We start from the raw sequence: 21,068 nt of genomic DNA, 5'->3' as shown, positions 1-21,068 counted from the left end.
CTTCATTTCTAAATATGTACATCTATGGAAATAGGAAAATTATCGTATAGATAATATGTAGGTGATTACTCGAAACAAACAATGCAACACAGATCGAATGTTGATGACCAATTTTAAAATAATGCAACTGAAAAAGAAACAAACAATGTTGATGGCGTTCTAATCTCAGAAACATACCAGTAAAGAACAACTGCATAAGAAACAGGTTTCTTTCCAGCACAGATCGAAGCGTTAAGAAGATTACTAGTACTTGAATTGCATAACATTCACAACTAAGAACATTACTGAGTGCAGAGACCATTAGTGATTGCCCTCCTTAAACTTTGACCAGTAACAAATAACAATTAGGGGCCGTTTGTAAACATGCATTTCTTTTCAAATCATGGACTTCAAATGACAGAATTTGAGTTGTCATTTCAAATTCTAAGATTTATATGAATGTCTGGAATTCAAATGAAATCCAAATTCAAGTTCTCAAACAAAATCCAGAATTTCAAATGAAATTCAGTTTTCCAAACAGGCCATTATTGAATTTTAAATTTTGGTTTCTTCCGCACACTCTGGCAACATGGTCCAACATGCAAGAATTAGTCTTCTTTGAAATTCATCTCTCTCCTTATATAACATACATCTCTCATAATTTCGATTGTCCTTGCAACACGCAACACAAGTATATGTAGTCTGTAGTCTTATATACAATCATATATATGTCTTGACGAAAACATCCAAGTATGAGTCTTGTATTGCAACTCCTTCGCGTTTACTGCAGAATTTCTGGAAAAGAAATAATAATGTCGAGCACCAAACGTGGAGAGAAATCATTCTTAGGGTAACCCCGAAATTGGTCTGATGACTTTGTCTTGCACAGACTAATAAACAAAGCTGCAGGACCAAATTTATGTCATTTTCTCATACCTGTTGAGTATATATATGCCTTCATCCCGGGTAGTTTCAGTATCATATTTGAGGATCTCCAACTAAAAACTACATAGTAGAGATGAAATCTGCCTCACCACTTGTTCCAGTTTGCTTGTGCCTCGCCTGGCTCTTCTTCCAGCAGACAATGGCTGTTGATCCGACTGTCGGGTTTACCTCTCTGCCTCTAGATCAATCCAACTTTGATATTCAAAGGCCTTACGATGTCCCTGTGAATAAACGATACAGCTTCATTAACGGAGTTCACAAGATGTGGGTGTACAAATCTGATAAACCTCATTCACCTGATAGCCATACTAATCCACGTACTGAAATCCGTATCCAGGTGATAAACTTATACAGTTATATCAAAGTTTTATTATAATGTTGTGTTTGGTTGGGGAGAATGGAATGGAATGGAATGAAATGAGTAAAAATACTTGAAACTAATAGAGATAGGAAAAAAGTTTTGAGAAAAAATTGATAGAGTGCAAAATTGCTATGATGAGATTTGTGAAGAAATTGAGGATAGGAGAGAATGGAGCATTCCATCTCAAATTGGAGGTGTGATATCTAGCCTATGATGTAAGGAATGAAATGGAAGAAGGAATGAAATTTTTTAAAAATTGTGCATAAGATAGTTCATTTTTCATTCCATTCCTTCCGGAATCATTCACCCCAACCAAACACAACATAAGGGTTTGTCCAGTGTGTGCTCATAGGCACATGCTAAGAACTAAAATTTATATGTCTGGCTCATTTTGATTGGTGTGACTGTTGTATATAAGGGGTCCATCATTATTAAGAAGTAGTAGCCAATCAAAATCAATCAAATTTATAGATTTTAGTACTTAGCATGTGCCTCTGGGCACACTATAGAAAAATCGTCAGTTGCACAAGTAGCTAGTAACTAGACTAACAAAACTTTCCATTCGTTTCTTCAGGGTTATGATTTCTCTTCTGGTGTTTGGCAATTCGAAGGATATGGATACGTCCCAAGAGTAACATCAGGGGCATGCATTATGCAAATCTTTGGCGGGAGCCCTCACGCAACGACTCTGATGCTTAGAACATACAAAGGCACACTTGCATATTACCGGAACCCTGTCCTTGTCCAGAACATTTACAGTAGATGGTTCCGGTTAAATGTAATCTACGACGTCGATGCAAACAAGGTGCAGGTTTACATCGACGGGGATCTGAAGTTTGAAACAACAGGCCGAGGAGGAAAATCCCATTTCTTCAAATGCGGGGTGTATGCTCAAGACGACGATTCTAATTATATGGAGTCCCGCTGGAAGAATATTAAAGTTCTCAAGAAAAACTAGATGGTAAAACAGACAATCAGATGTATGGTGGAAACACGGTGGCTTTATGTAAATGAAATGATAGTGAAGTTGAGTTTATTTTCAATCACTTTGTAGCTAAATTGAGTCTAAATCACATTATTGTAACGATTATGAACACATATATAATATATCTAAAGAACAAATTATACAAGACACAAGCAGCCGCAGAATAATTATCATTAGAAACCGCAACAGATTCCAGACAAAATTAACAATGCAAATGGATGTGCTGTTTTCTATTCAATATTTAAAGGAACAAGGGAAATCAAAATAAAAGTTTGATATAATTTAGACTGGGCTAAATTAAGTCATACTCCATGAATTGTAATTAACACAGAAGTTTGAAAAAGAAGAATCAGATCACAAACAACATTTCTGCCCCAAGACAAAACAAAAGGGATTTCTTTTCTCTGTATGAACCAAAACAGAAGTATCTAAAGGTTTGACAAATAATTTTGCCGAGCTTCTATCTCATTGTTTCTAGTTTCTAAGGGTCAGAACTATGATAACGGAGACGATATAAATATTCAATACTACTGTTAATAGCCATAACAGATTTCTATTTTCCCTATATTTCTAATATACCAAGACAAGATTGCAAATTTTGAAGTCTGGCAAATGCATTTCGTCTTACATTTGCAGAAAGGTTTATATATTATATATCCACATGTTTGCATGATTCGTAAAATGCTCTCTGTGTCACCATGTGTGGTTTTAAGAAACAGAGGGAACCTTGATCTCTTCATAAGAGAAAATCTACATTTGCACTGAGTTATGATTTGCCCAAATAGTGTTGTCATATACCAGATTCTCTTGATTATTATTATTATTTCATGTCTGCTACTGCTCTATTTATAGCTATTTCTGCTGCTATCGATCTTAATATGGATGCTTGTAGGCTTTTCTCACATAAGCCTGGAAAGGAATTTATGCACGATGACCATGATACATTTTCCTAAACCTTGAATCATAGCTTGTCCCTAAAACAGTCAAGTTCATAAAAAAATTGTTCCATTCTCTGTCCCTTTCTTCCGGAGTGAAGATCATCCCAGTCGAGCCATTGATGGTATCGTTGTAATTATACGCTTATACACCTATACCTTTTAACAATATCTCATTCCCTTTCTACGCATACTTTTTTCCTCTAAGTTCCCTGAGAGAGTAGATGTAGCTTAATATACCTGTCTGAAGTATGATCAGGTTGTTTTTTTTTTTTTTTTTTTGCTAAATATTAAAATTGAATTAATCTGAAAAGATTACAAGGATAGGGTCCAACCCTTAATGAAAAGGGGGGACTATAATACGAAGACCAGTACAGGCACTAGAACAAGCATTAAGCTACCAAGCTACAGATTGTTACAAAAGATAAGCTAGCAAATTAAATCAGTAGAGAATGGCTACAAAGGAAGGGTCCCGTTTAATTCTAGCTCTAAAAGCAGCACATGAATAAAGTTTCTCTCGAACAATCTGCTTGATCTTGCTAATCATAGTGGAAGGATTGCATCTGGTGTCACGGTAAATGTAACGGCATGCATGTTGCTGGTTTAGTCCCTGTAATAGTTCATCTATTCAACCACTTCATTCCTAAATATGTACATTTATGGGAAATTATTGTATAGATAATATGTAGGTAATTACTCGAAACAAACAATGCAACACAGATTGAATGTTGATGACCAATTTTTAATAATGCAACAGGAAAAGAAACAAACAATGTTGATGGCGTTCTAATCTCAGGAACATACCAGTAAATAACAACTGCATAAGAAACAGGTTTCTTTCCAGCATAGATCGAAGCTTTAAGAAGATTACTAGTACTTGAATTGCATAACATTCACAACTAAGAATATTTTTACCAAGACTGTGTTTGCAATATAGAATTGCAACTTCTATCATAGACCAGAAAACGCTAGCAGAGCACAGGAACATTTTCTAGTTACAAATAAGTATGGTGCAAACAAGAACATTTTCCGATTACATATAAGTATGGTGCTTACCAGTAGCAATATGATGAAATTCAAAAGATGATAAACAACTCATTGAACATCACTGAGTGCAGAGACCATTAGTGATTGCAATGAGGGAACAAAGAAATCAATCCAAGCTCCCCTTCATATATTTCCAATTTATATTTTCAAGATCAACCATATTGCACATGTTATGTTCAATTAATGACTTAATATGTGGTTTGTCCAAAAAAAAAAAAAGACTTAATATGTAGAATTTAAAGGGGTTAATTATCAACTGGATCACTTATTTCAGCCCAATGTATCATCCACATCACTGTGAAAATTTTGGTCTCATATAAACCACTCAACAGATTAACGGTTGCATTCCGTTAAATAAAACTAAAAAAGCTAACAATAGCAACTGAGGTGAAAAAATAACTACTCCGGCGTTTTGGACTTGTACTGAAATTAAAAACTTAATACTACTTTCTAGTGTTATTAATATAAAATCTTTTGTCATATTTTTTTGTATATGATTTATTTACTTTCTAGTTTTATTAATAGAAAATCTCTTTTTTTGTATTTGATTTATTTACTTTCTAGTTTTACTGGAATTGAAAGAATCAAGAGCTGCAAAATTTAAATAAATTTAAAGACAAACATAAATACTTAAGTTTCAAAAGAACAAGCAAACGAATAATGTTAAACATCATGGTTAACTTGAACTTAACGGAAAAAGTTAAATTTAACGTCTATTTTGATTTGATTTAACGGCATGCAACCGTTAGTCTGATGAGTGGTTTATTTGAGACCAAAAATTTCGCAGTGATTCGGATAATACATTGAACTGGAATAAGTGATCCAGTTGATAATTAACCCGAATATAAAGGATTCAGATTTTAAAGGATTTTTTTCATTCCTAAAATCCGAGTGTATTCAATTGAAATTTTAAATTATGCTACCAAATGTGGTTTTCCTTATAAATGTGTGATTTCGTGTAAAGACCCCGATGAGTTTTTGTATTTTAGTTAAGCCAACGGCAGATTTTTAACGTCGTTAACGACCGCCAATTGAAAAGAGAGGTCAAATGGTGGCCACATTTTTGCTATTTTTAAAATTCAGCCACAATTATGCAAATTGGTGTAAAGTTTGGTCACACTCTTGTAATTTATTTTTTTAAATTATGGTTAAAAATCTGATGGATTCGATTGAGATCGTTTAAAATTCATTAAAATCTGATGTTATTCAAATACTCATAGATTTTTTTGGATTTCATAAAATGATGAATTTTGTGATATTGTTCGGTGTATTTTAATTAATTTTTTTTTTAAATTCCACCAAAATTCATAAGATTTTGAAGTACTTAAATCTTAAAAAATCTGTATCAACACTGTGATATTTTATCAAAAATCAACTCAAAATCAAAATACAATCCATTAAAATCTATAAACTAAAACAATCCATTAAAATCCCAATTAAATATATTCTTTTTTATTATTTTTTTGAAATTAGACATCTATTTTGAACATGTGTATATATTTTCCCGGGAGGGCCGATGCTTGCAAGTTGCAACGACAGTATGGGGCACGAGAATATTCATGGTTTCACAAATCGAGATTTCACTGCGTAAGAATGATGCAGCGGAGGAAAATTAGGGCACCAATCGAAATCGGAGATAAGTGCTTCAAATTGGTATTCTTTGTGTTGGTCCTTTAATTTACTAAACCCTAATTAAATTTCTTCAAATGACGCTTCCATATGAATTAATCGATGAAATACTCTATCGCCTCCCCGTTAAGTATCTCCTACGTTGTCGATGTGTGTCGAAAGAATGGTGTTCAGTTATTGATAACAATGCATTTGTTAAGAAACATCATAGGAGAACTTTTGAATGTGACCCTGATGGCGGTGTCGTAATTAGCGGGGATGGAAGGGTTTTCTTGACTGATGTCGAGTCTTTGCGTGATGATAAGGTTGAGGTTGTTGAACTAGACGATAGTATTGTGTGTGGTGCTGAATTTGTTGGTGCTGCCAATGGATTAGTTTGTTTGTGTAAGAATGAAAAGAAGGTGTTTGTGCTGTGTAATCCGGCGACTAGGAAGTACAGGAAGTTGCCGAGTGTTCCGAGTATGTTTGCAAGTGAGTTTGATGAGGTTGAGGTGACGCTGTGTGGGTTTGGTTATGATCGTGTTAATGATGATTATAAGGTTGTTAAGATTGCGGAGTGTGAAGAGTGTACGATGGTGATTATGTATAGCTTGAAAAGTAATTCATGGAAACGGATTCAGGATATTGGGAAAAACATTCAGTTTATACCTGAACGGGGAAAGTTTGTAGGTGGGGCTCTGCATTGGATGACGATTAAGTATCCTAGAAATTGTTGTGGTATTGTTTTTGGTGTTGATCTCGGGCTTGAGCAGTTTAAGGAGGATCCTTTTCCTGATGTTCATGGGACCTTTGTCTGCTTGGTTCATGTTGGAGGATCCCTTTGCATCACTGATAACTACAGTGGATCTCATACCGATGTGTGGCTGATGAATGACCAAAGGGAGGGAAGTCCTTGGTACAAAGCATTTACAGTGGAGCAACCCGGCCCATTTGGGCCTTTTAAGTTTATTAGGCCTGTTGTTTTTTCAAACAGCGGGAATGATGTACTTATAGAGGTGGACCGCACAAAACTTTTGTGGTATGACCTTGAAAAGAAGGCAGTCAGGAATGTTAGGATTCATGGGATTCCAACTAAGTTCGATACACATCTGTACACGGAGAGTCTATTTCAACTCACTGAGCGTAAGCAGCTGCAGAAGCCGTCACAATACAAGAAACAACCAAAGAAAAGGTACAAAATAGTTAATTATTTGTGGTAATGTTTCTGTGGCATTTAATGCCATTTTAGCTTTTGGTGCAACACAGAAAATGTATAGATGCTCTGGCTCAAACACTGAGCCTGTGTGCTGAACATATTGTACTAGGTATTATGAAGCAAAAAATCATTAAGCAGTATAAGCAAACTCAAACATGTATAAATATGAATTGTAATATGTATTGAGTATTCCGGTTGGCTTTAGTGGTTCGCTGCTGTGGTTAAGACCTCATTTTGTTGCCCTTCTTGGGTTTCACTTGGCCTACCATTGGGAATATCATATATGTGATTTTTTGTTTAGTCTTTTTATGCTCTATAATTCATTGAAGAGGCTTATCTAGTTTTTGTATCCCTTTTAGCCTTCTACGTTTCCTGACATGGAGCATGAAACAGTTCTTCTAGTTTTCCAATATCCGAATCTAGAATAAAATATTTTTTACTATAAAGTTTACACTTGAGTTAAGATATTTATTTATGCCCTAGGTGTACATTGATATTAATTTTTATGAATGTCTTTACTGTTATGGTACAAAGATCACATATTCTTCGATTCCACTGTGCTATATTTTCTGGATGACTGGTTAATATCTTTTGTGTTGCTCACCTTTATGAAAATTTTGCCCTTTTAAATGATAGATGGCTTCCTTGCTCCATGTCTCAAGCAACAAGAGTTGTTCACTTTTCCTTTTTCTTACGAATATCTTGTTTGGTATTGTTTGTGAGAGTTCATATGTATTGATTGGGCTGAAAAGGGAACATATGATATAGAAAATACATTAATTAGCATTTTGGCTATTGAGTATTGTTTTTGTCTCATTTTTGCTACATAATGTGTTTCTGTTTTTATATACAGAATAATTAGTGTCTAGAACTTACTAATAACATGGCTTACATCAAGTCTAGATAACTTTTGCTTGTTTGCAATTGATGGATGAAATATGTTTAGGCTAATGATCTTCACTAATATTTTTGCCAATTGTTGACCTCTCTCTTGTAGGGATGATTTTCTTTCCAAAGGATTTAAATTGAAGCTATAAGATATACCTGTTCATTGGAAAGATGGATGCTTCTGAAAACAAGGTAGAATTTTTTGTAATCTAACAGCTGTTGCCAGGATGTTTTATATCAATTTATATTATTGCTTGTAAGCATTTCGTTGTAATCTATAGCTGTTGCCAGTAAGTTTCATAGCAATCACATTTTTTTCTTTTCTTGGTACTTCTTTTAGGTTGTGTTCTCACTAGTGTAGGGTGTGACTCAGAAGAAGTTTGTCATTATCCGATAAAACATGTGTTATTATTATGTATTTGCTATTCACTTCTTCACAGTTAAGCTATTTAGCTTACTTAATTTGTATGTTATTGGATTAGCTCATGAACTTGTTTGAGTATACTGATATAAACTTATAAAGTAGTAATAACTTTATCATAACTTTGAACTTGTTGCCTGACAACATGACGTATATCATTGTTTTGTAGAAATGCACCAGAGATGGGAGACAAGATCGTATGGAATGGAAGGGAGTTTACCAGCTAGATAAATATTTTGATATTCTTGTCATTGTTTGTGGCCAACTCTACCCTTTGGTTTGTTAAATTTAGTTGTTCTTGGGTTTTTTTATTTTATAGTGAAGCAACACTTCTAGTTAGAGATTCGGTATGAACATTTCTTTGGTTTATAAATTACTTATGACTGAATTTTATATATTACTCCTAGATATTATTTTATCAGAATTTGGATAGGAGTGCTATTGCTATACTTACAGGGGTGTTTTTGTGAAATACTTGCTTCCCCCAACATACTTGTTTTTGAAAACGCATCTTAGGATGGCGTATACTATACTACATGCAACCTTGGAATGCCTGTATAACTACGTACCTTGGGATGATGCGGCGATAACACAAAACAAAGATGTATATGACCGGAGGGCAGGGAAATCAGAGAAGTATGTAAGGCCTTGCTGGTTCCCTGTTCCCCTCGAAGGTTGCATAGTTGCATTTGAAAGTCCTTGTTGGTTCCCCCTCGATATATTACTTTTAAAGTATAATTCTTTTATGCAAGTGTTTTTTCCATTACTATATAAAAATTGAAAGTCTACATAGCTAATTAATTTATTTTAAAATTTAATTTTCATAAAAAAAAATTAAATATGAAAATTCTATTTACAAAAAAAAATTTTAAAAATTAAATGTCGGAATTAGATGGTTGATTTATCTTAAGTTGTGTGTCCAAAGTTAACGAGTTTATCTATTGTCCAAAACTAACGAGTTTATCTAATTTGGAATGAATGAAGAGAGTATAACCAAAGAGTAATTATCATTTTGTATCTCTTATTTTTTGACGCATTTTTGATTTAGTATCAAACTTGTGTTTTGAACTTGTTTCATTTTGCATTTTTTTGGACTGAATTTCGTTCAAGTTATTGTTACCTTTAGCATGTAAAAGGTAAAATGTATAAGATTTATTTGAATTTAAATTATAATTACATAGATCTCTAATGTTTTATTTTAACTCATGCTAACGGTAATAGTCAATTTGGATTGAATTTGATAAAAATAGTAAATTGAGTTTAAATTATAGAGGTGTAATATGATAAAAAAATATAAATAAGATTAAATCAGAAAAGTACTAACAAATATAAGGATTGTAAAGTAGGATTGTAAAGTGTTAATTATTCTGTAACCCAATGAACACGAGTAAACATATTTAACATAGAAACTGGACATTGATACGGAGGTTGAGTATGGGATTGGTCTGAGTTTGTTGCAGATGGATACATGGATACTAGTATATTCCTTACTACTAAGTACTAACCATCAAAAGATAAGTTTGCGCTTGACAGAATCGGGCGTTCACCCGAGTTGAAGAGACAGTGAGATGACTAGAAGAAAGGGGATCGGGTTCCAATCCGTGCTTATCGCAGGGAAGTTTCCACCCACCAGGTTTTATCGCTCGGTTATTCCGATTTACCTACCTGTGTTGGTTGTGGAGCTAGTCGGCAGGTTCCTAAAAAAAATCCTAAACAGACCAGGGTGTCCTTTACGCTTTTGAAGAAATTTTGCAAGTGGATTAACTAATATTACTTGACATCCGAACCCAGCAATCATATTTTCAACATTGCTAAAGTATCAAAATTGTTCCATGAAAAAAAGGTGTCAAAATTTTACGTACCGTACCATATTTTGATTAATTGTGCTTTGAAATGTACTTATCTTAATTTCAAATATTAAATCATATTATTTTTAACGCAATTTCAAATGCATTGTTTCCACATTTCTCATAGGGAAAAAGACACATAAATGAGACGACCATATGATGGAATGCGGACCGTTTTTCTTGAAAATTGATCCATATTCAATTTTCAAACTGGCCCTATTGCCTTGCAGTTCTGCCTTTACAAAGAAAACAGTGAAGTCATACAAGGGCGCGGGTTAAACTACAGAAGCTGTCTGCAAACTGAGATTTAAGGTAAATCTTCTCCTCAGAGCATCTCCGGCAGTGTCTTAGCATGGTTCCGTAAATATATGATAAACAATTGAGCTCCGACAATAATCCCTGTTTGTGTTTCTGTTGTTATTATAGTATTAAATTCAAAATTCTATCATTGTCTTTGTGCCTAATTCTAAACATAATATTCAGATATCTTAGTCCCCAGGTAGCTGCATTTCTCAGAATGGCCCTTCCTTGTGAGCTGATTGATGAAGTACTCTGTCGTGTCCCTGTCAAGTATCTTCTTCGTTGTCGCTGCGTGTCGAAAGAATGGTGTTCTCTTATTGATAGCACTGCGTTTATCAAGAAACATCTCAAAACAACCACTGAGTGTAATGCTCCTGGTGTCATTCTTACTGGGGAGCAGAGCCTTTTCTTGACTGATCTCGAGTCTCTGTCTGCTGATGAGGAGGTTGATGTTGTGGAAATAAGAGATCCACTTAAGTCTGTTTTCCCTGATGCTGAGTTTGTGGGTGCTGCCAATAGCTTGCTATGCTTTTGTAAGAATAATGCTTATGAGTTTTTAATATATAATCCAGCCACCAGGAAGTATAGAAAGGTACCTGACATGCCATATATGTTTGTGCTTTGGTTTGACATGGTGACGGTTTCCCACTGTGGGTTTGGCTATGATCATGTTAATGATGATTATAAGGTTGTCAAGATTGCGGAGTTTTGTGGTATGATGGTTATAGTCTACAGCCTGAAATCTAATTGTTGGACACAGATTCATGATGTTCCTAGTGACATTCTGATTTATCCCTTATCCCGAAAGGGTATGTTTGCAAGTGGAGCTTTGCATTGGTTGGCGGCTAGGAGTCAGCCGGATGGCTGTTTTATCATTCTTGGTTTCGATCTTGTGCTTGAACACTTCAAGGAGCTCCCTTTACCGGTTTCTAACCAAGGGAAATTTTATATGGCTGATGGAGGATCCCTATGCATCCTTGAACAATGCACCGATTCTCGTACTGATGTGTGGCTAATAAATAATTATGGGGCGAAAAATCCTTGGTACAAAGCATTTTCCGTGGAGAAACCTTGTGCACTCGGATCTTTTAAGGCTTTTAGACCTATTGTGTTTTCAAGACGCGGCAAGGATGTACTTCTGGAAGTGGACTACACAAAACTGGTGTGGTATGACCCTGAAAAGAAGGTAGTAAAGAATGTTAGGATGAACGGGATTTGGAGTGAGTTTGGTACAAAACTTTACAGAGCGAGTCTGTTGCAACTGACTGAGAACGAGCAGCTGCAGAAGCCGTCAGAAGACAAGAAAAAGAAGAAACAGCAAAGGAAAAGGAAGAAAGAGAAGAAACAACAAAAGAAAAGGTAAAAAATGTTTTGATACTTTTGTGGTCTAAAGATTTGTGATTTATTTGGCAGTTCTTGAATTGTTATCTTTTGGTACAACATGTCCATTTTCAAATCACATTAGCAGGTACGTTACATGTGTGCTGAACATGTTTTATTAGACTAGTAGGTGCTGTAAAACATAAATCTGATAACTACTATCAGCCAACATGAGCATGTAATATGTAAATTGTGGCATAGCTTCAATTCATCTGCGGATGGCTGATCAATACTGTGGTTAAGGCCTATCTATTTTTGCACTCCTTTGGTTTAGTTGCCGCCGACTTAAGTATACATAGTTTTTCATAATTTGTAAGCTTTCTGTTCTTAATTTTGCATTTTTCCTGAGAACTTGAGACAAATCATTTTGGTCACTCTCAAGTTTTCTCAAATTCTATTAGAATATTGGTTTTAACAGTATGCTGGACTGCCACATTAATCCATACAATTGTCTTTACTGCAGTGTTACCTTTTTTCCATTATCACATGATAGTTTCTTACCTTTTTTCCAGTTGAGTTCATAAGAATAGTGAAAGTGGTTAGCAGATTTTGTGTGGCTCACCTTTATTTGTAATAACATTATCTGAAATTTTATTGTTCTATGGTAGTTCTTGATTTTCTCTATTATTTACTAGGTAAGTGTTGTGTCCTTCTCTTTTAAGTCAAATAAACAGATGATAATATCGTGGATGCTTAAGAAAACTCCAAAGTCCAATTTTAGTTAAGCTTGACCCTACCTCCAATTTTTTTTATTGCATAAGAATCGCTTTTATTCAAGTTCATTCAGCATATACTGAAAATTAACTCCGGGACCTGATTTCTTAGCAGCTTCATTTCATGGATCCCGATGGAACATTACTAAACTAATGAGAAAAATGAGCATATGCTTCTGTTCAGGCAATCAGGCACAGATAAATTAATTTTGTTGCATTATGGAAGGTGTTATGCTTCTATACAAGGCAATGCTAAATAGGAACTGCATAAGCTCATAAAATTCATTGTTTTACGCAAGCTGTCATGCTTTAATTGAAGGCATTGCTAAATTGGAACTGCATTAGCATAGAGCCACATACACAACTGCTCAAGCTTCAGGATGTAAATCCAGATTCTTGAATTTCCACACCTTAGGCTAGTCTTCGCAGTTTGCCATCAAGTAGTGAGCTTATCCTACCTTTAATAAAAGTAGGGCATGATAATGGGATAAAACTTATGTTACAACATAATGATCCTCATTACTCCTGGCCTTTTAAGTTGTTTCTTAATAGTTGAATTTGTTGTATCATTTAAAAAATAGGTAATTTGACCCTAAAAGTGGTTCTTTGTAGTTCCTCTAATATCCAATATCTAGTACACACGACTACGCAAATTCCAAGTGTTTGTTGCTGCTAAGTGCTAATAGAACGTATTAAGCACATTATCTATAATAAATGCCAGAAGGCCATGCTTAGCTAGTGGCCAGTCTTTGATATAGGTATCATGCTTCCAACAAGTCTGCGGAAGGCGGAAGCACATGGTATGAAGCTTTGCACAACTAGAAGTCTTATCCAACAACCACTGCTAATATGTTTTTTTTTATGCTAATCTTAGTCAAGAAAGAAGAGAAGTTAACCTTTCTTTTTCTCATGGATTTCTTGTTTATAATGTTTTCTTTCTCAGTCTCTCTGAGAGCAATATATCTAACTGTGACAAAAATAAAATTAGATAATATAGAGAAGACATATTTAGCTATAATTAAAGGCATATCTTTTGCTTGATTGCTGTTGATGGAATATCATTTTTGGTCTAATGTTCTTCACTAGCATTTTTTGCCTTTTCTGGACCATATCCCTTGCAGAGATGATTTTCTTTCCAAGGGATTCAAACTGAAGCTATAAAAAGATGGACGAGTTGGATAACAAGGTAGATTTTTTTGTTATTTAAAGCATTCGTTCTTCAGTTCTTATTTGATGTGGTAAAGTTAGAGTCTTCGGTTCCTCCATGGCAACCATTTTCATTAGACATCCACTGTTTACATGAAGACATATGGGCTACAAACTTCTCTTTGTGTGTTTGCTTCTCTTTCTCATTTTCTGATAAACATGAGTTTTTCATCAAGTATTCACTAACCTTCACTGAAATAAGCTAGTAACTTATTGGTTTTTCAATAGTTTTATTAAATAGAAACAAGTTTTTGCATAACTTTGAACTTGTTACCTGTAAGGTTGCCGTGTAACTTTGTGTTCCTCGTGTAACTTTGTGTTGCAGGAAGGCAACATATTATGGATCTTTCGGAACAGAAGGGAGTTAACCAGTGCAATTAATATAGTGATGTACTTGTCATTGTTTATGGACACTCCCCTTTTTGTTTTTCAGATGTCGTTCAATGAAACAATTACCTTGCTAGTTTGAGATTTTGGATGTAAGATATGTCTCTGATGCTGCTACTATATATATGTCACTTTTGACTGGCTTGATCTTTCTTTGCTAAATCTGGCTCGGTCTCTTTATATTATAACTCTTTAATTTTAGTATACGTCTTGAATCTGGATAAAGAGCCCAATGTGTATATTTAGATTTATTTTTTATGTCATTTTCCACAGGACAAATTCGTATTTGAACACAATAAGGATTATAAGAATGAGTATTAGAGGATCTGCAATACGCTTATTAGAATGGCGTTTTAATACTTTTTTCTGGAGTTTTAATCAAGTTTTGTGGTTTGTTTTAGATCTAATCATGCTTTGTGGTTTGAAGTTTGTTGTAAATCAGACTTTATGGGTTAAAATGATTGCATGTTTTAATTTAGTTGTTTATAGCTTCTATTTTGTTGATGAAATGAAAGTGACCGAGCCTAACAATGATATGTAATAACTGATACAAGAACCACTAAGTTTCTTAGACAATAACTACGTATGCCTTGATCCCTTGTAGATAGGGTGCGTAGGGAAATTAGGGGAAGACGAGTTGAGAGCACAAGGAGACAACTCGAAACACTAATTTAGCCACCCTTACTTTCATCACCTCCACCGTCTTATACAAACGGTCAGATCTTAATTTCTGCTACAATCTCGAACTTTGTTAATTACCAAATTCCTCTGTTAACACAAACTAAAATTCTAATAAATATGTTCCACTTATTTTAAACATATATACATTCATGCTAGAATGAAAGACCATATTTGAGCCGAAAGAATTTCAAGTATCCTAAACATTGTTAAAAGGTAAAACATGCCGGCATGTTCATTTGACACTATATTCTGGTTCCAAAGATCAACCAAAGACACTAAATTTTTACGTATAATGACAAGTTACATGTCACCCAGACTGTCAGTGACGCGGGAGGGACTGAATTTAAATATTACTTTCGTGGTTAGCAGTTCGTTTTAGAAACTGATAAATTACAGTATCCGGAGTTAATTACTAGTCCTATTTCAAAAACCATATTATTTGAAGAACTAAAGTCCTGTTGCTCACTTACAGCTAGATCAACTGATCAATGAACACATTGTATTACAGTCATGCTAATCTACACTATAATCAACAAGTACTAATGCAGAATTGTTTTGTTAATAATCAGGTAGACAAACACACCGGACACATTTGATCACTTTCCTTCTCTTTCACTTCTACACAGGTAAGCTATCCAGCTTAGTTAATTTGTATGTGATTGGATCAGCTCATTAACTTGTTTGAGGATACTGTTATGAAGTAGTAACATAACTTTATCATAACTTTGAACTTGTTGCCTGACAACATGACGTATAACATTGTGTCGTAGGAATGCACCAGAGATGGGAGACAAGATCGTATGGAATGGAAGGGAGATAAATATTTTGATATTCTTGTCATTGCTTCTCCCATTACTATCTAGAAATTGTAGTTCCAAATAAATAGTCGGAGGAACTCGTTGATTTTGCACATGTAGTTTGAGGTTTGTAGCTAAATAATTTATTTTCTTCAATAAAAATTTAAATATGAAAATTTTATTTACAAAAGAAAAATTAATAAATAAATTTCAGAAATAGATGGTCAGTATATTTAAAGATGTGTGTACAAAGGTAACAAACTTATTTAATTAGGATAAAAGGAATATACATTGAGTAATTATCATTTTATACCCTTATTTTTAGGCGCATTTTCGATTTGGTATCAAATTATGTTTTTTTACATGTTACACCTCTCTGTTTTAAACTTGCTTCACTTCATGCTTTTTTGTCTAAATTTCATTCAAATTACTATTACTTTTAGCATGTGAAGAGGAAAAATATAAAAGATTTATTAAATTATATAATTATAATGACTTTTTGATTGTTTTTTTTATCTAAACTTATGCTAAATTTGGATGAAATTTGGTCATAATAGCGCAAAATAAGGATTGGTTTAGCTGGTTAAAGAGGGAACGCGTATCTACTTGGTCATCTGTGATTATGCCTCGTGGACAGTGATTATGCCTCATGGACCCGTATACTTCTTCTGTTTGATTCCCAACAGCCGCCAATCATATTTTCAACATTCGAAAATTTACCACAATGTCTATACCCGAGCATATTTTGATTAATTGGGCTTTGAAATGTATTTTTCTTAATTTCATATATTAAATCATACTAATATTAACGAAATTTCAAATGCATCGTTTCCAGATTTCTCATAGGAAAAAAGGACATAAAGATGAGACGACCATATGACGGAATGCTGACCGTTTTTCTTGAAAATTGATCCATTTTCAATTTATAAACTGGCCCTATTGCCTAGCAGTTCTGCCTTTACAAAGAAAATAGTGAAGTTATACAAGGGCACAGGTTAAACTACAGAAGCTGTCTGCAAACTGAGAGTTAAGGTAAAACTTCTCTTCAGAGCTTCTCTTTAAGGTGGTTCTCTGAATATACATGTTAAACAATTTAAGTTCTAGAAAATAAGGACTTCGTATTGATTGATAGTTATAGTAATAATCCTTATTTGTGTTTTTAATTGTTAATATAATATTAAATTCAAAATCGATTAATAAAAAGATGATAGAACAATGTGGGAATAACTTCATTCACAAGGAAAGCATCGAGTGGGAGAATGGAGATCACTAAATAGTCTTAAGTAGTATTGTAGTGAGGCAGCACTCTTTTAGGGAAGAGCTGGCAACTAAAAGGTAGATAGCCAAACGATGTAAGGCATCAGACCACACTCTTTTAGGGAAGAGATAGAACCTAGAAGGTAGATAGCAAAACGTTGTAAGGTCGGACCTAAGTTGTTAGGGTCCTTTTCAGATAATAAAAGGTCGGGGAAACCCGTAAATCATTTTGTCTCTTCCTTTTAAGGTTTTGGTGGGAAGCATGCAGGCAAAAAATTAGATGTTAGGTTGCGCTTCCGCACGCCTGTGTTACATTTGGAGTTGAATATTTAATCATTAAAAACCAAATGAGGAATGAGTTACGGATTACCTATTTATGCGGAATGAAAAATGGATCCTTAATATTTAGAGAATAAGTAGGGAATTTTTGTGCATAATCCTCAAAATTATAGCTTAGGACATCATATACCTAATCTGCCGGAGATGCTATTATAAACTTTGCATTTGTAGTAAAATTCATCATTGTCTTTGTGTCCTATTTTACTAAACATAATATTCATATATCTTACTCCCTAGCTAGCTGCATTTCTCAGAATGGCCCTTCCTTGTGAGTTGATGGATGAAGTACTCTGTCGTGTCCCTGTCAAGTATCTTCTTCGTTGTCGTTGTGTGTCGAAAGAATGGTGTTCTCTTATTGATAGCACTGCGTTTATCAAGAAACATCTCAAAACAACCACTGAGTGCAATGCTCCTGGTGTCATTCTCACTGGGAAGCAGAGCCTTTTCTTGACTGATCTCGAGTCTCTGTCTGCTGATGAGGAAGTTGATGGTGTGGAATTAAGAGATCCACTTAAGTCTGTTTTCCCTGATGCTGACTTTGTGGGTGCTGGCAATAGCTTGCTATGCTTTTGTAAGAAAAATGCTTGTAAGTTTTTGATATATAATCCAGCCACCAGGAAGTATAGAAAGGTACCTGACATGCCATCTATGTTTGCACTTTGTTTTGGCATGGCAACGGCTACCAATCGCGGGTTTGGCTATGATCATGTTAATGATGATTACAAGGTTGTCATGATTGCGGATTTTTGTGGTATGTTGGTCATAGTCTACAGCCTGAAATCTAATTGTTGGACACAGATTCATGATGTTCCTAGTGACATTCTGGTTTATCCCTCATCCCAAAAGGGTATGTTTGCAAGTGGAGCTCTGTATTGGTTGGCGGCTAAGAATCAGCCGGATGGCTGTTTTATAGTTCTTGGTTTTGATCTTGGGCCGGAACAGTTCAAGGAGCTCCCTTCTCCGGTTGCTCGTGATGGGGATTTTTATTTTGCTGATGGAGGATCCCTGTGCATCCTTGAACAATGCACCAAATCTCGTACTGATGTATGGCTGAAAAATAATTATGGGGCGGAGAATCCCTGGTACAAAGCATTTGCGGTGGAGAAACCTTGTGCACTTGGATCCTTTAAGGCTTTTAGACCTATTGCTTTTTCAAGGAGTGGCAAGAATGTGCTTTTAGAGGTGGACCAGGACCGCACAAAACTGTTGTGGTATGATCTTGTAAAGAAGGAAGTAAAGGATACTAGGATCTATGGGATTCCGAGCAAGTTTAGTGCACATCTATACAGAGAGAGTCTCTTGCAACTGACTGAGAATGTGCGGCGGCAGAAGCCATCAAAAGACAAGAAAAAGAAGAAGCAGGAAAAGAAAAGGAAGAAAGAGAAGAAACAACAACAGAAAAGGTAGATAATGTTCTGATATTTGTGTGGTCTATAGTTGTGATTTATTTGGCAGTTCTCGTGTTGTTATCTATTGTTACAACATGGTCATTCTAAAATCACATTAGCAGGTACATTAATCATGTGTGCTGAACATCTTTTATTAGACTAATAGGTGCTGTGAAAAAATATATCTTATAAGCACTACTATCAAACATGAGCATGTAATATATAAATTGTTGCATAGCTTCATTGCCTCTGTGGATGGCTGATTAATACTGTGGTTAATACTGCCATATTAATCAGTAAAATTGTCTTTACTGCAATGTTATAAAGATCACATGATAGTTTCTTGCCTTTTTTCCAGTTGAGTTGGTAAGAATAGTGAAAGTGGTTACCAGATTTTGTGTTGCTTGCCTTTATCTGTAATAAAATTATCTGAAATTTTAATTTTATTGTTCTATGGTAGTTCTTGATTTTCTATATTATTTACTAGGTAAGTGTTGTGTCCTTCTCTTTTAAGTCAAATAATCAGATGATAATATTGTGGATACTTAAGAAAACTCCAAAGTCCAATCTTAGTTAAGCTTGATCCTACCTCCAATTTGTTATTGCATACGAATTCGCTTTATTCAAGTTCATTCATCATATACTGAAAAATTAGCTCAGGGACCTGATTTCTGAGCAGCTTCATATCATGGATCCCAATGGAGAATTACTATACTAACGAGAAAAATGAGCATATGCATCTGTTCAGGCAATCAGGCACAGATAAATTAATTTTGTTGCATTATGGAAGGTGTTATGCTTCTATACAAGGAAATGGTAACTAGGAACTGCATAAGCTCATATAAAATAAAATTCCTTGTATTACGCAAGGTGTCATGCTTTAATCAAAGGCATTGCTAAACTGGAACTGCATAAGCACAGAGCGACATACACAACTGCACAAGCTTCAGGATGGAAATCCAGATCCTTGAATTTCCACACCTTAAGCTAGGCTTCACAGTTTGTCATCAAGTAGTGAGCTTATCTTACCTTTATTAAAAGTAGGGATAATACTTATGTTACAACATAATGATCCTCATCACTCCTGGTCTTTTTCTTAAAAGTTGAATTTGTTGTATCATTTAAAAAATAGGTAATTTGACCCTACAAGTGGTTCTTTGTAGGAACAAGTCGTGTCCAAAAAGTTCTTAGGTTCCTCTAATATGCAATATCTAGTACATGACTATGCAAATTTCAAGTTTTTGTTGCTGCTAAGTGCTAATAGAACGAAATAAGCACAAAATTCATAATAAATGCTAGAGGGCCATGCTTAGCTAGTGGCCGGTATTTGATATAGGTATCATGCTTTCAACAAGTCCGCGGTATGAAGCTTTGCACACTAGAAGTATTATCCAACAATTACAGCTAATATGTATTTATTTATTTGTTCATGGAAGATACTATCAAAATGCTCTTTCTCAGTCTCTCTGAGAGTTCATATATCTTAACTGTGACAATATTGGAATTAGGAAATATAGAGAAGACATATTAGCTAGAACATTGACTACTGAGTATCATTTTAGTCTTGTTGAACTAGTTTGAGCCATATTATTGCATATCTTTTGCTTAATTGCTATTTTCTATTGATGTAATATTCATTTTTGGTCTAATGTTCTTCACTAATATTTTTGCCTTTTCTGGACCATATCTCTTGCAGAGATGATTTTCTTTCCAAGGGATTCAAACTGAAGCTATAAAAAGATGGACGAGTCAGATAACAAGGTAGATTTTTTTGTTGTCTAAAGCAATCATTCTTCAGTTTTTCTTTGATGTCGTAAAGTTAGAGTCTTTAGTTCCTCCATGACAACCATTTTCATTTGATATCCACTGTTTACATGAAGACATATGGGCTACAAACCTCTCTTTGTGTGTTTGCTTCTCTTTCTCATTTTTTGATAAACATGAGTTGTTCATCAAGTATTCACTAACCCTCACACAAATAAGCTAGTAACTTGATGGTTTTTCAATTGTTTTATTAAATAGAAATAAGTTTGTGGCATAACTTTGAACTTTTTACAACCTGATAAGAAGGTTTCCGTGTGACTTTGTGTTGCAGGAAGGCAACATAGTCGGGCGACAAGTAGGGTTGTGGATCTTTCGGAACAGAAGGGAGTTAACCAGTGCAATTAATATAGTTATGTACTTGTCATTGTTTTTCAGATGTAGTTCAATGAAACAACTACCTCGCTATTTTGAGACTTTGGATGTGAGCTATGTCTCTGATGCTACTACTATATATATGTGTTACTTTTGACTGGCTTGATCTATTTTTGCTAAATCTGGTTAGGTCTCTTTATATTATTACTCCTTGATTTTTAGTATATGTCGTGAATCTGGATAAAGAGCCCA

The 21,068-nt window shown here is 34.7% G+C and overlaps 4 protein-coding genes across 5 annotated transcripts; all 4 read left to right on the top strand.

Moving 5' to 3' along the window:
* Nucleotides 1-947: 947 nt before the first annotated feature.
* Nucleotides 948-2,422, top strand: LOC108218192 (citrate-binding protein). The gene is made up of 2 exons (XM_017391107.2): nucleotides 948-1,261; nucleotides 1,860-2,422. Exons 1-2 carry the CDS (start codon nucleotides 998-1,000, stop codon nucleotides 2,241-2,243), a joined length of 648 nt encoding a protein of 215 aa, XP_017246596.1. The 5' UTR covers nucleotides 948-997; the 3' UTR covers nucleotides 2,244-2,422.
* A 3,346-nt stretch (nucleotides 2,423-5,768) lies between these two features.
* Nucleotides 5,769-8,785, top strand: LOC108216319 (F-box protein CPR1). Its single transcript, XM_017389052.2, has 3 exons — nucleotides 5,769-7,052; nucleotides 8,074-8,156; nucleotides 8,555-8,785. The coding sequence occupies exons 1-2, from the start codon at nucleotides 5,959-5,961 to the stop codon at nucleotides 8,111-8,113; spliced, it is 1,134 nt and encodes a 377-aa protein (XP_017244541.1). The 5' UTR covers nucleotides 5,769-5,958; the 3' UTR covers nucleotides 8,114-8,156; nucleotides 8,555-8,785.
* Nucleotides 8,786-10,357: 1,572 nt separating this feature from the next.
* Nucleotides 10,358-14,422, top strand: LOC135151999 (F-box protein CPR1-like). Of its 2 annotated transcripts, none has more exons than XM_064091317.1 (4): nucleotides 10,358-10,544; nucleotides 10,725-11,891; nucleotides 13,747-13,811; nucleotides 14,157-14,422. In XM_064091317.1, the coding sequence occupies exons 2-3, from the start codon at nucleotides 10,750-10,752 to the stop codon at nucleotides 13,784-13,786; spliced, it is 1,182 nt and encodes a 393-aa protein (XP_063947387.1). In that variant the 5' UTR covers nucleotides 10,358-10,544; nucleotides 10,725-10,749; the 3' UTR covers nucleotides 13,787-13,811; nucleotides 14,157-14,422. The 2 variants fall into 2 exon arrangements, with proteins under 2 accessions (XP_063947387.1, XP_063947386.1); XM_064091316.1 differs by having other exon boundaries at nucleotides 10,716-11,891.
* Nucleotides 14,423-16,597: 2,175 nt separating this feature from the next.
* Nucleotides 16,598-20,862, top strand: LOC108217164 (F-box protein CPR1). Its single transcript, XM_064091802.1, has 4 exons — nucleotides 16,598-16,728; nucleotides 17,530-18,695; nucleotides 20,377-20,441; nucleotides 20,776-20,862. Exons 2-3 carry the CDS (start codon nucleotides 17,548-17,550, stop codon nucleotides 20,414-20,416), a joined length of 1,188 nt encoding a protein of 395 aa, XP_063947872.1. The 5' UTR covers nucleotides 16,598-16,728; nucleotides 17,530-17,547; the 3' UTR covers nucleotides 20,417-20,441; nucleotides 20,776-20,862.
* The last annotated feature ends 206 nt before the right edge of the window (nucleotides 20,863-21,068 follow it).

Source organism: Daucus carota, chromosome 4, assembly GCF_001625215.2.
Source record: "Daucus carota subsp. sativus chromosome 4, DH1 v3.0, whole genome shotgun sequence".
NCBI lineage: Eukaryota > Viridiplantae > Streptophyta > Magnoliopsida > Apiales > Apiaceae > Daucus > Daucus carota.
The sequence above is the reverse complement of the archived record's forward strand: the minus strand, read 5'-3'. Positions and strand labels throughout refer to the sequence as shown.

Bases quoted from the DNA above. Each gene is read 5' to 3' on its own strand.
- LOC108216319 (XM_017389052.2), top strand. From the start codon at position 5,959: ATGACGCTTCCATATGAATTAATCGATGAAATACTCTATCGCCTCCCC. The intron at 7,053-8,073 runs GTACAAAATAGT...TCTCTCTTGTAG, and splicing joins AAGAAACAACCAAAGAAAAG to GGATGATTTTCTTTCCAAAG.
- LOC108218192 (XM_017391107.2), top strand. From the start codon at position 998: ATGAAATCTGCCTCACCACTTGTTCCAGTTTGCTTGTGCCTCGCCTGG. The intron at 1,262-1,859 runs GTGATAAACTTA...TCGTTTCTTCAG, and splicing joins GTACTGAAATCCGTATCCAG to GGTTATGATTTCTCTTCTGG.
- LOC135151999 (XM_064091317.1), top strand. From the start codon at position 10,750: ATGGCCCTTCCTTGTGAGCTGATTGATGAAGTACTCTGTCGTGTCCCT. The intron at 11,892-13,746 runs GTAAAAAATGTT...TATCCCTTGCAG, and splicing joins AAGAAACAACAAAAGAAAAG to AGATGATTTTCTTTCCAAGG.
- LOC108217164 (XM_064091802.1), top strand. From the start codon at position 17,548: ATGGCCCTTCCTTGTGAGTTGATGGATGAAGTACTCTGTCGTGTCCCT. The intron at 18,696-20,376 runs GTAGATAATGTT...TATCTCTTGCAG, and splicing joins AAGAAACAACAACAGAAAAG to AGATGATTTTCTTTCCAAGG.